The 14452-nt window shown below is 37.0% G+C and overlaps 1 protein-coding gene across 2 annotated transcripts in view; it reads right to left on the reverse strand.

Moving 5' to 3' along the window:
• The window catches only part of AASDHPPT (aminoadipate-semialdehyde dehydrogenase-phosphopantetheinyl transferase), a 38154-nt gene extending 23796 nt beyond the window's left edge, over window positions 1–14358 (reverse strand). For both annotated transcript variants that reach the window (XM_072850615.1, XM_072850614.1), the window contains exons 1-2: window positions 14127–14358; window positions 12797–13022 (exon numbers count right to left, since the gene is read on the reverse strand). In XM_072850615.1, coding sequence (XP_072706716.1) covers window positions 12797–13022; window positions 14127–14270 — 370 coding nt within the window. In that variant the 5' untranslated portion in view covers window positions 14271–14358. The remainder of the gene's footprint in view (window positions 1–12796; window positions 13023–14126) is intronic.
• Between the last annotated feature and the right edge of the window lie 94 nt (window positions 14359–14452).

The following is a 14452-nucleotide window of genomic DNA, read 5'->3' on the forward strand; positions in this document are numbered from 1 at the left end:
TTTGTTACAGAGCATGACAACCTCTAAATATTGAAAGCACTTTTTGTTTTTACATTGGATCATCTTGCTGAAAAGTAAGAGTCAGCTAGAAAACTCTAATAAATTTAAACAAAATGTACTATAGCTTATTTTCATAATATCCAATTAACTGACAATTTGTCCCAGCATCTCATTGCCTAACATACACAAACCTACCTGTTCATTTGCATTAGAACAAAATTGACTGGATGGTTTAGCTATTCAGTGTCCTAGCTTTAAAAGTCCTTTTTCCCTAGGATATGTAGAGCTCTGCCTCTTTCCCATAACACTCATTAACTTGCTTCTTAGGGAACAGTAGCCAACAGAGGAAAGGCATCCAGCAAATCTCTGACCAGTTCCTCCGGTTGGTGTCTAAATTAGTTTCATACTCACAAGAGAAGCTAGAGGTTTTATCCTTGAGACCAAGATATATTTTCATTGTTTTTTTTTTAAATCTACAGACTTAAGCATCACACCCCTATCACATCATAATGCAGATTTGAAACCAGAGTAGTTCACAGAACAAGCTAAATGTAAAATTAACACAGCTGTGAATTGATTTCTTACAATTTCTGACAATTTATTTCTTACCTATATACAGCTATTATTCCCTGCTAATAAACTTGAAAGCACATTAGATCCTCAAAAATACAATCTGAGTAATCTCAAAAATTGTATTCTATGCATTTAAAAAAAAAAATCTAAACCAAAATTTAAGTTTCTTCATTAAATTAAAAATATACAATACCCTGGAAATTTCAGGAAGAGTGAGGAGAAGAAATAGTGAGTGATACTGGGAAAGAGTACAATATTAAACCTAGAAAGTAAACATACTATATACAGATAAGCATGCATATGTGTGTGCATTTTGGATTTTTTTTCACAAACTATTTACACTGAAACATATAATGCCATCTTTTCCACTGCAATGACAACTGGGTATTTCATTAATTTTTTGTAAAGACTAGGCCAAAAATCTGCTTTGCGTTTTCCCTGTAAAACAGCAAAACCTCAGACCAGATAAAAGATGGATTTTAAAAAGATGTAGGAGTGAAAAATAAGAAAACATACTATATTCCCTAGTCGTATTTGAGAAAATGCTTTAGAAATAATAGATAAATACAGGGTAATTTTTCCCCATTTTTCTACCTGATAAAAAAACCAAACAAGCTGCATTTGTAGGAAGGGAAAAGACAATCAGAATTAAGATCCTTGTAAATTACGATGCTATTAATAGTGAAGATTACTATCCATAGGCATAATACAGAAATCTTCATACTGGTATTTTGTTTACACTGTTACAAACATCAGGTCAACCATAAGTCAGCTTTGGTAATACAATGTACATTTAACAAAGGTAGTAACTGTCCTGTTTGTTGTACCTGAAGTTATTAAAACCATGACATGCCTTCTGAAAAATAGTGTGAAGTAGATGACTGACCTTCCTCACTTCAATTTTTACCAGTTTTACAGTCTTCAAATTGTTTTGGTCAGATACAAACTAACTAGCTTATATTGTAGTCTATATCCAAAACTATGGAAATTGAAAACTAAAAGGTACTACTGCCAGCTCATTGATGAACTAATTCCGTGAAAAAAACCAAACCAACCAAACAAAAAATCCCTCAAATCCCAGAATGCTAACAGACTCCTAACTGCCTTGAACTGCATGAAAGGAACAGGTCAATGATCAAGAACTAATATCTAATAAATACATATCATACTTTCACATGGCAAACGGGCCTAGTGACAACGTGAAACACACTACCTAGCAAAATGAGCAACTGAAGTATGGACAGATCAATCTACTTAATAATGTGAAACACAGGCTAGCTATAAATCCTGTAAACTAACAAACTGTATAGGATGAGTAAGTTTTGAGTCCTGGACTCTTGCGCTGACAATCCTTTTGGTGTAGGACACAAGCCACATTTGATCATGTTTTACTATCTCTCAAGGAAACCACAGCAAACTGATACAGAGAAAACATTTCTTCTGCAACAGATGCCCAAGTCCTAATTGTTTATTAATACCAACTAACCCTTGTACGGATGTTTAGAAACTGACAACACAGGACAAATAATTAGCTAGATAAATGACTAACTTAGAAGAACCAGATAGAAAATTAACAAAGCATGTTTTTTAAATCTATTAGCTCACACAGCTTTAGTGTGAATTGGAAATTGGATTTACATTCTGTGACCTCTCCACTTCCTGCCATTATCCCACAATTCTCATAGTGATATATATATTAAACATCCATTCTCGTTATGTAACTACTGATGTTATGTTTTGTCTTGGTGTATCTCAGAGAACAGCATTAACTTTAAAATGCCAGAAAGTCTGAGGTTGCCTCCTTTGAATTACTCAACATTTCCCAGATTGTAAAAATGGAAAAGTCATAAAAAGACTGACATAATTTGATAGTGTTAGATATTTTCTCTGCAGTTAGGACCATTCAGTCTCTGCAATATTAGAGAAACTGCTAATGTTTCGATCGCATTACTGTGATTGGGTCTAACAGCAGTGATGAATATTTAAGCAATCTGCCCTGATACTCAATGTTAAACAAAAGAAAGTAAAGAATCATAATGGATTAGATATCTCTACCTCCAAAACTGCACTGGAGAAATAGCAATTTTGACACAGGTATGGCTCAGATAAAAAAAAAAAACCCCTGAAGAAAAGTCACAAGCTATTAACGGGATACATCACATCTGATCGATTTACAGACAAGTAGTGTATGGTCTGCAACAGATACATGCTTTTTGTCATTTGTTCTGAAAATGGAAAAAATGCCAGGTCCTCTCAAATTTTGTTTGGATTCCTGCATACTTTTACATGTTCTTTCTATGCCAAACATTCAACTTTAACATATACTTGCCATTGAAGAGCTTACTGACATAATCACACCCAGGTGCAAGTGCATGGTTTTAGCTTGCTTTTTTGTAGAGAAAATAAAAGTATTTAAAATACACAGGGTCTTAACCAATAAGATGATTCAGGAACCCCAAATTATTTTAATGAAATGTACTTACTTATAACTAAACAGTAATAGTAAACAAGATAATGAGTAGTAATAAAATAAGAAACCCTTTCTTAACTTGTCTATGTCAATGGTTATACCTTTTACTTGCTTAAGCTCTTTCCAAGAGGTTGTATGACCACAGCTAGCAGAGCTCTACGTAGCCACAGTATTTCAGCAAAAAGGTAAATTACCCCATTAAAATGGCATTTTAATCAGTTTTCCATTATAGAACATATCAAACAGTTAAAGCAATCATTCCATTTTGTCAGAACAGCAGGAACTCCAGTTCCTTTCAACACTCATAAGGTTACGATGCATCACACTAAAAATAAACACAAACCCCCAAAATCTAAATTAACATAAAAACAGACTTTCTTTCATAAAGCCATTATGGTTGTGAGTTGTGAGGACACAACTACAGATGTCAAAAAAATGTCAAGCAGACATTTGGGAACATAACATGTTTTAATGGAGCTAGATCTTCTGTTACTCTAAAAAGATAACAAAAACCTCAAGATGTTGCTAGTGCAATAGCACCCCCACATAAGATATGTGCCTGACCTTCTATAGCCTTACACTACAGTAGTACTACAAAGCCACCAGATCTCTCAAACATTTTATTACTTTTTATGAAATAAGGTACTAGAGGGCCTTTCTACACACACAGAAAGATTATATTGACTGAAAGCTTTGACAGTTAATCCATTGCTTAAAAATAAATATTTTGAAGAAAATCTACCACTTAATACCATCTACTATTCCCAGAAAACAGACAAGCAAAACCGTACTGCTATGAGGATGACAACCCAATGTCAAAACTGTATCACTTCATACCTCCAGTGAAGAGAAATCAGACTAACTCTCACACTATGCAATATACAACATGTGTGTGCATATCTATCTATGCACACATATTCATATAAATGTATATAAAAAAGCATATATATGTAGGTATATAAACACATACACATATATACTGGTATGTGTGTATATATATGCATATATATATATATATATATGTATGTATATATGGTGCTGCTGTGAGATGCATAGACAGAAATTCCAGTACAAGGGGGATGACACCCAGTTCTATCTTTGCGCTGAATCAGATATACTGCAAAACAACATCACCCTCATGGTATCACTAATGGTTGCTACTGAACCATAAAAGTATTGAGATAATAGTAGAAGGAAAGGGTAGGTACTTTAGTGAAAATGTGATTATAGGGAGAGTATTCCCATCTCTAAGAAGCTAGTACCACTGTAGAACCTGGGAGGGCATTGGGTTCATCTTGGTACTTGGTATATAAATGTTATATTGGACAAAAGAGGGGGAAGAAGCCAATTCTCAGTACGTAAGTCATTTTCATCTTCTACATGAATTTGACTACATGATTTGCACTGCCTAACACCTCCTTGGTTTGGCTAATGCAATTTTTTTTCCCCCTAGGAAGCTCTGTGACCTTAGAAAGCACAAGCTGATTCAGATTTTCAGAGAAAACAGCTCAGAGTCCAACGAGAGATCTCTCTTCTAAATTTGGTGTTTGGTGTGGAAACGGTCCTCAATATTGAGACACACACACTCTGGGACTATGTCCTTCCACATCACGATATCCTATTGCAGTAATGAAGCCACTGAACAACAGAGTTTCTTCTGATGGCAGAAGTCAGGACACTGCACAGAAGCCTGTCCCAGAACATGAATCTCACAGCCAGATGCAGTAAAAATGTCCCTTATTATTTTCACACTTAAAACATCCCCACTCCTGTGTATACACTGTCCTTCCCTCTTTTCCCCCTTCAAAATGAAGTCCAAAAACCCCTGCAAAATGACAGAAGAAGCATTAGTGTTTTAAAAATTTGGGAATCGACCTCTCCTGTATAACAGTGAAAGTAACCATGTAAGAACATGCTTTAAAAAACAAAAACCTTGTAAAGACATTTGTTTGGCTTACCAGCAACTGAAAAACTGTTTGGCCCACTTGACAGCTAAAACCCAGCATGTTTTGTTTGGTCTTCCCACAGAGAAGAGACAGCAGTCAGCTAGTCATTCAGTATGTTGTCCCCCTGCCTCCTTCCCTCCTATCAACACACAAATCAACTTCTGCATAGCTCCAGACCAGCCACTGCAGGAGGTGTCTTTTATCAGCCAACAGGCTATATAAGAAAAGATGCAAGAGGACGATAAATGTATTGCAATGTGGCAAAAGCAGAGCATGGTCCACAATTGAAAAACTGATGAACTTCAATAGTCCATTCACCTGTATCAGTTGTATCTGCTCTTGTAGATACTATCTCCAAATGTTTGCTATGTTTTTATTAAATTGTTTTTTGCTAGGAAAAAGATCTACATATTTAATACAAAACCCAACAATTCTGATGAACAGACAGGAAAACAACTATACAGGGCAAGTAACAATATTTTAATGCACTACAAGACTGGATTTTCCATCAAAATGCAACACAGCACCAAATGCAACACAGCAGCAACCCAATATAAGGCAAGAAAACAGCTACTTATAGAAGCAGCAAGTCTCCTGATCCTCAGCTTTCCTGAAAACTTGACATGACAACAGCAACCTGTCACCTTTAGTGAGGAAACATAAGAATATTTGCCTTGTTAAAAATCAGAATTTCTCTTAGAAAGGAAATACGTCAGGGAAATCCAGCTGAGGTTATTTTTTTACAGTTATGGAGGGGAGATGTTAAATATTTAAGTTCCTACCATTTCATAAGTCAGTCTAAAAATCTACAAATCTGTCTCTAAAACATGGTCTCCCAACCTTGAAACTAATAAGAGCTTCAAACTGTAATTCTTGCACAAACATCCAAATAAGCTTTTGACCACACAGAATAAAGACAGCTTCTATTTTCCAACTCTTGCAACAAATACATATATCTGTAGAGCTGAAGCTATCTGAAATGGGCAGTGTTAGTAAGAAACGCCTCGAAAAGCAAATTCTTAATACCGATATAATATTTACTTAACCTTGTCCCTCCCATCACATCTTTCTGCTAGACTTCCGTAATTTGGAAAGCCGAAGCTAACTGTCATTAGTGTGGGCTGAGAAGTATTTTTAGTTTTGTTAAAAAAAAAAAAAATCAACTCTCTTTAGCCCCTCATTTTGAATGTATAACTTAATTTCCCAAAAGACCAATTAAGGAATAAATTGTGATTATTGTAAATTCAGTGCGCAGAAGGATACTTCAGGGAAAAAAAACAAACCAAAAAACAAAATCCAAGCCAGACAAGCATTCTTATAGTTTCTCTTTGTTCCACCTCTTATTTTTACTAAAAGCTCCTGGTTTAAGTTTTTTGCTTTCTTAATTGTTAATTTATCCCTCATTTTAAACATATCTATTCTCCACAAGTTCATTTTTACTGTTCTACATTTTGCTATCGGTTTCTATTTTAATCTAAATGGTTTTACGTTTTCCTATTAAAACACAATCATAAAGGACTAAGATAGGCTTTTAAGAAAGAAACAATTCCCCCTCAAAGAGGAGATTCAATCACAATATCAAATTTTCCTTTCACAGTTTATCAAGCATTGGTGCTTAATCAATTACCAGAATGTACAAGTGTTTTTACAAACATGATGTAATTCCAGGTTAAAACAGTGTTAGAAATGTGGCTAAATAAAGCAGAATAATGAAACTGATATATAATATGTATTCTTTAAGAGTATGTTTAAGATGGCTGTTTCTTCCCATTTTCAAATAGAACAAGAACAAAGAAATTCCTCCTTTACTCAGTGTAAGGGCATATGACCACTATGATCTTGTTAGTTCAACAAGGATATTAGTTAGCTGTTTTAACACTACATCTAAAAATGATCTGTTTTCATATTTATAAATTCTGACTTCCTTAATCAATTAGAAGTAACATTTAACCTAAATCCTTTGTTAACTTCTTCATCCCAAACAGTTCATCTACAGATCTATAGCCGTACCATTAGATAATAATTTGGCAATTACCTCTTGTAGTAACAGATCAGATGCTGATAGCTGCTATGAGATTTACTATAACAATAAAAACAAAAACAATTAAAACTTTGCTTAAGGTAAAGTTAAGGCACTGTAAGAAGGACAAAAGCACTCCAAAGAACAATCTGGTTTGGCATTTCTTTCTAGGTCAAGAAATTCTTATTTCAAAAGCTGAAAAGCAGCAATTAAAAAAGCATTACAAGTTCAAAAACCTAACATGGCTGCTAGATAAAAGACATGCCAAATATCTTAACTATGATGTAGGTGTGCCTAACTCTTCATTTAGTTTATGACTACCAAAAGAAATGGCACAAAGTCTATAACTGGCTGGAGAGAGAGCGCTTTCCTCCACTAGCTAGACTGAAGTATGGTATTCAGCTTCTTCTTGTGGGACTTACCCTGATTCATGTGTGACATACCTCCAATTTGAAGATCTCTATCATCTCTTCTATTATCTCACCTCAGTGATGAAATAATGAGAATAAAAAGAAAAATATAAACAGAACTTAACTAATTTATTTGCCTCAGAGAAAAACAATTTCAATCAGGTGTTTGCACATAATAGCCTACTTTCTTAAAAAAGCATTTCAGGAAGTATTTTTAGATCAAATTAATTTTCTCTAAAATTCAAATGCAAAAGATTTACCCTTTTGTGTCTTTTAATAAGCAAACCTAGCATAAAACTGAAAGATTAATGAGAAAAGCTAATTTTACTGCATGGCAAATATTTAATTCTGCAATGACATTGAGATTGGAGATGTCTGGATCAAAGTAACTGTAACGCAATAGGTAAGAAAGATGGGAGGCTGATTTTGAAAGATCAGGAATGGACTGTTAATTTATTTACTTCTGTAATTCCATATAAGCTAAAAAATTGCGTTACTGAAAAGAAAATCTCTTGCACAGCAGGAAAGCTCTTGAATCTAAGATCTAAACTTTTTTCAAATGCTCAAAGCAATCTTTATTAAGCTATAATCATTTCCTAAGTCTCTGAAAATGTTCTACTTTATAGAGTTTAAGTGACTGGTAAATCAACATCCCACACATCACTTAAACCAAGCTGACACTTGTTGCAAAGTTTCTCGTCCATAAGTTAAAAATCAAATACATTATCACAAGCTGAGTTTTTCCACAGGAGTCACTAGTACTGTGAAAATCCTCCTCATTTATTTTGTGAAAGGGTTAAAATAACTTCCTATGCATTACCTCTCTTGCCAAATTACGTCCACAATTACTTCCATTAACAAATTTACAGTACAGTGTGCATTTTCCCAAATGATTCAAGAGTTCATCTTAAACTGATCTGAAGAGAAAAAAATCATTGACCTCAGTAATTCTTCAAAACCAAGTAAACTGAAAGCCTGATTTAAATCTACAACAATAACCTGCTGGATTACCAAAAGGCAACAACACACAATACCTAAAGAGGGCATTTTCCTTTCCTACCATCACTACATTTAGTTCAATATCTGAATAGAGGACAAAAGGTGATAAACTGTTGCATACCTGTGGAACTTTTGTAGAACTGTCTCTATGTACACTGCTAAGAATAACTTCTTGTATGGCCTGCCTTCACCTTCAAAGAAGGCTATGTCTTGCAGTAGTTTCATTTTTCAGATTTTAATAATGCAGCAAAAGTAATATGGAAAGAGGCAGCTTCTTATTGCACATAAGTAAAACAAAAATAGATAGCACAGATTAAGAAGCGACATAAAATGTTTATGTGCACCAGGTCTCCTTGTTACATGCTAGCACGCATTTTACTTGTATATTTCTCAAAACTTTCAGCTGCATGATACTCTCTTGTATATTTGCACTGCATATTTTGTTCACTAGTTGAACAATAAAGGAATATAAGAACTAGAATACTGGAGACCTCAGTCAAGATTCTGTTGGATAACATCATAAGATGAAGTACTTTGTATTTAAACAAGCATTTGGGAAAAAAAAAAACAAAACAACAAAAAACTACTGTAGTGTACTTTGTACATAGGGAACTCTTTGTCCTTGTAGCTATTCCAGAGAAAGAGATTTATAGTGGATTCACTCTCAGAAGTGTAATGTACGTAGCAACTGCAGAGCAAGAGCACCACTCAGTGGAACTATCAGATAAAACAATACTGGTAAAGTCAAAGTTATATATTCATAGCACAGCAGTAAAAACAGTTCCAGGTAATTCTACTAAGACAAAAATCTTTCTCAGAAAAATTTTACGTGAAAAAACTGCTAGCTTTAGTTCATATTACAGAGAATATAATTTAAAATTTTATCCTTCATATTGCTTATTTGCTGGCTCACTTTCCCACACACAATTACTAAGTTTTCATTACTATCATATTTCTTTTAAAAAAAAAAACAAGTTATAATTCCAAAAAAGGAAGATCTATGGCCATAAACAAAACCTCTTTAAAATCTGGAACCTGTTTTTTTTTTTTTTTTATTTAATTCACAAATATTTATGTAAAGTTACATAATGTAGAAAACAATTGCACGACGAGGCGCTGACACGACAGTTACTCCTTACGTATAATGACAAGAATTGAAGTTCCTTTCTCTCCTTATCAAAAGATAGAAAAGATGTATACAAGCTGTTGACAGCTAAATTACTTCAGGACAGACTATGCTAGCTGTGGAACTTCAGATACTGGAAAGCTGGAAATTTTGTAAATATGCATTTTGTACTCCTCTGTATACATTGTGAAGCCTGCCACCATGAATTCAGATTGTGGATACAGTGACTTACTCTGATAGCCCCCTTTTCTGTTGACATATACCTAGATCTCTGACGAAAGAGGGAGAGGTGGATAAAGTAGCCGCAGATATAGGTGGATAAAGGACCCATATTTAGGAATCCTAGCAGGCTGCATCTGTCCGTAGCTTGTTTCAGATTGGTCATCTGGATACACTGTTTTTCAGTATCACTTTATTACAAGAGCACCAATTTAATTCCATCATTTAGTCTTTGGAATCACAAATATCTCCAGAATAACCACCATTTTTCTCTCTATGGGTAAAAACACTGAAGCCTGTTTGTATCAGATCTCACAGCATTACTTAAGTCTCACCAGCTCATATTCACAAATTAAATCCACGCAGCTGCTGAGTGCAGCTGCCCAGGGGGATGTGGCAACATTTGCTTTATGGTAAGAGGCCATGACTGCTGCCATCGACAATTCTAGGACATGTTGGCATAAGCCTCTCTTGCTACCTAAGAAGTTAAGAACTGAATGTCGTATCTAAACCCTGTTTTTACTTAACTAAAAACTGAGTTTGGTTTCACCGCTTTTCCTACATTTCTGCTGAGATTAAACTCTTTCCCTGATACCAAATCCTATGTTAAACTTCAGCCTCATGTTGTTATTTGGAAATCCTAGGACAGGCAATCAAAAAGCTATGCGACAGAAACAGAATAGCAACCAAAACATCATCGATACGATGAACTCAAGATAATTTTTTCCTAAATTTAGCCTGCTAAAGTTGACATAACTAAGAGCAAGTGACAATATATACTGATGGCCTAATTTTGATTCCACACCTCTTATGACAGCAGTGATTAGGGACACTGAATGAAGAATACACTCAGACACAAGGTAAAAGAACCTTGATTTGTTCTGACACTGCCTGCAGAATGAGCAATAGATCAATGGACAATGAGTTATCCACTATTTCAGCAATTTAACATGAGGGAAATGAGAAAGGAACAGTGAATAAATAAGTAAAAAATACAAGAGAAAGGAAGCAGTAGAGATGAGATGATATTTTTTTTTTTTAAATAAAGCCAGCTAATACTGAAGTTAAAAGATATTTTTTCTATTAACTGGAAAAGAACTAAGAATATATTCCCTTACAAAGTTGAATGCATTATATTCCAAAATGGAGAATTAATACAAATACATGTTTCTAAACCTAAATGTAAAGTTAAACCTTTAGTCTTCACAATTATTTCCTACTTTCAGAAGGAGAGTTTAACACATTTCATAAGATTTGTCAGCTGGACATCAGCAGTATGTCTTTAAAATGCTAGCTACATTTCCAGCTGCATAAAATGCCAGCAGATGATACAAGATATCCCTACCTCCATATATGGCATCTATAAATTACTTAATTTTTCATTTCCCAAGAAAAGCTTAAAATACAAAGAAGAATGTTTGAACATTTTGATTTTCACTATTTACCTCCTGAAACTGGAAAGCTTTTTAAAATGAGTAATTAGGGAGTCTTGTAGTAAGGCCTGTGGCAAGTATAGGCAAAGTGTTTCCAAGGGTACTGGGTCTGGGTGTTAATTTTTTTCATAGCAGCTTGTACAGCAGTCTTTTAGATCTACGCCTAAAACAGTGTTGATGCCACACCAATACTTTATCTACTGCTGCAGTGTTTGCACAGCATCAAGGCCTTCTCTGCCACTCTGCCTCCCCAGCAAATAGGCTGGGGGTGTGCAGGACATTGGGAGGGGACACAGCCGGGACATCACTTTGTTTTGTTTTGTGTGGGAGAGCTATGATAAAAGCACTGGTCTCGAGCTTAATCTGGTATTTTGGCCCCGCATTACTGCAGTCCCTTCAGGGGCGTACCTGTTCCAGTGCAGCCTTATTCACAGGCCACAGTTCCTGTCATGAAATACAGAACTATGCTGGTGTGGGGTCCTCCACAGGCTACAGTGTGGCACCACATGCTGGCCACCATCTTTAGAGCGAGGGTCTACAGTAGATGGAAGTAAGTCACAGAGAAGAACTTCACTTTGGATTGTAGTAAAGTTTCTGTGCATCTTAGTTAAACATGCCAAACCAAAAATGTACATTTGTAATAATAATTTAAAAGGTGTAAAATGATCAGAGAGAAAGTTATCCAGTCAGGGCTTATTTGAATCTTCACCTTACTACACAAATTATTTCGTAGCATAAAACACTGGGCAAATTGAAGATTGTGAAGAAAGATTTTCTAAGAACACAGCTATTACTGTCATATCTGGTTAAACATTTGAGGAGGATTCTTAAAAACTAAAATTCCAGTAAACTGTAAATCCCAGTATGTTTCTCCTTTAACCCAGTCATGCATTGACGAACATTTGTGAACTAAATGATCTTCATAAAACTGTATTTAAAAATACACTTTGCTACAATTCTAATTTATAATTTGGGTCCTGAAGTTCTCTACTATAGTCAGGTTAGTGCAACATTTCATACAAATAAACAGGCCAGCAACTGAAGTTTGTGAAGTTTAGTCTTTTACCAGGAGCACCTCAAATGTTCCCTCATGATCCCTTCTCACTGAGGATTTCTGCATACTCATAGCAAATCTTTGATGCCAGTTTGCCACAGTATTGGGCCTGGTGCTGACACATACAATGTCCACACTTATGGGACAAGGGAGTAATGCAGTCACAGCCTATAAAGTTCTCATGGGGATGGATCCCACTGTCTCTAGTTGGAAAGTTATCCCTGCTTCTACCTAACAGACAGCAAACCCATAATTAAAATATCCGCAGATGCCGGTCCTGCCAATATCATAGCAGGATTCATGACCTTAGTTTTCCAGGGTTCTGCTTTTCTAAACTGGAAGTATATCCATATCTGGCATAAGAGAAAACCCTAAATAAACAATGAGGAGTGCATTTAACAATAAAAAAAACAAATACACAATACATTCATACACTGTCTTCTAATTACACTGAATTTCCAGGACACAGATTGGTTCTTTGGGAAATGTTAAAATGTTCAGCACTTAAACACCACAGAATCTGCTTTGGTCACCATAATGCATTACCTGGTAAATTAGTCTTCATAATATCAATGCCAACTTGAAGCTCAGGCTCAGCTGCAAGAACTGCATAATCTCCTTGATGAGAGACATTGAAGTTGTAATTCGAATAGATACTGAACACATTATTTGCCAGGAAAGGTTTTCCTTTTGATGTCCTTTGCAAGTGTATTTCATTCCAAGGTATGCACAACTTTTCTGCAATTAATTTCCGTATCAGCAGACGACCAGCCTATGAAATGAAACGCAAGTGATTCATACAGAACTAATATGCTATGTGCAAAATATCTGTGGTTGCTAGAAAAGCACCTGCCTAAAAAAATGTGGTTTTATTATTGCCAATAGAAAGTAAGAGTATGTTTTAGCCAAACCATTTTGATTTCTCCCTTTTATAAAAGCCTGTGTCAAGTAAATGTAACCAAAAGAGTTCACCAGACCTGAGTATATAATACATTTGTTATCACTATTAGCATAAAGACAACACAAGACCCATAAAAACCAGTCCCACCCTAGAAGAATCACATGCAATAGTTCCTTCTCTACCTTATTTACTTACTTAGGATACTTTATTGCACAGATGAATATTTTTTATACCACACTGAACAGTAAAACTGTCTCAACAGCCTTCCTTTCAGTAGTTACTTAGGCACTAAATGAAATACTGAACAGCTAAAAATGATGGGTAACTTCTTATAGACTAATTAGCAGAAGTCTGTATTACTACCACATTGTTATGTGAGATTTAAAACCCGAACTATGTAAAACAGCTTTATTCTTACACATTACACTACTGTCTTCACGGTCTCCTCGAGTACCTGATTTTGTCTTCTAACTTGACATCACGACATAAAACTTGTGAAGTCTTTCAGAATAACTAATAGCAGACTCCAAACATCCCTTTTTCCTACTAAGTGAAGGTGTAAGTAGAGCTGGCAATTAACACTTTATAACGTATTTACTTCCCTGAAACGCCTTTGCAGGGTGTATTTTCCTACGAGCAGTCAGAAAATTGGGCAATACTGAATCTGCAGAAAGACAATCGCATCCCCACGGGAGAGGGCTGGTCCCAGGGCCACGAGTGGAGCCAGAGGAGGGTCCTCAGCGGAACGGCCTCCGCCCGCGCCCGCAGGGCCCCTCGGCAGCCTCCGCCACGGCCCCGCGGAGGGACAGGGCCCCGCCGGCGACACCCGCCTCGCCGCAGCAGCGGGGAGGGACGGGACGGGACGGAGGGCTCCGGGCAACGCGGTCCTTTGAGTCCCACCCGTGGGCTAACGCCGCCAGCCTTGAGGGAGGGGAAGCCGCCCCCCGCCGTGCCCCCCCCCCCGCCAGTATGTACCAAGGCGGCTTTGGCATCGCGGGCAAAGACAAACTGGCCGATGCGGTCCTTCTCCTCGGGCTGCACCAGCCGCGCCGCCAGCAGCCACTCGTCGCGGCAGGGGCGCCAGGCGGCGCAGGGGAATGCCCAGCGCACGCTGCCCATGGCCCCCGCAACGCGACAGGCCGCGACAGGCCGCGCTCCCCAGCGCCGCCCAGCGGCAGCGGGGTGCTCCCCACCGCCCCTCCGCCGCCGTGACCGACGGGAACAACCCGCGCATGCGCACCCCGCCCCGCCGGTGGGTGGGACGGAGGGTGGGACCCACTGTGGAGGCACGGTGGCCAGTC

This window comes from Ciconia boyciana, chromosome 1, assembly GCF_034638445.1.
Source record: "Ciconia boyciana chromosome 1, ASM3463844v1, whole genome shotgun sequence".
In the NCBI taxonomy this organism is placed as follows: domain Eukaryota; kingdom Metazoa; phylum Chordata; class Aves; order Ciconiiformes; family Ciconiidae; genus Ciconia; species Ciconia boyciana.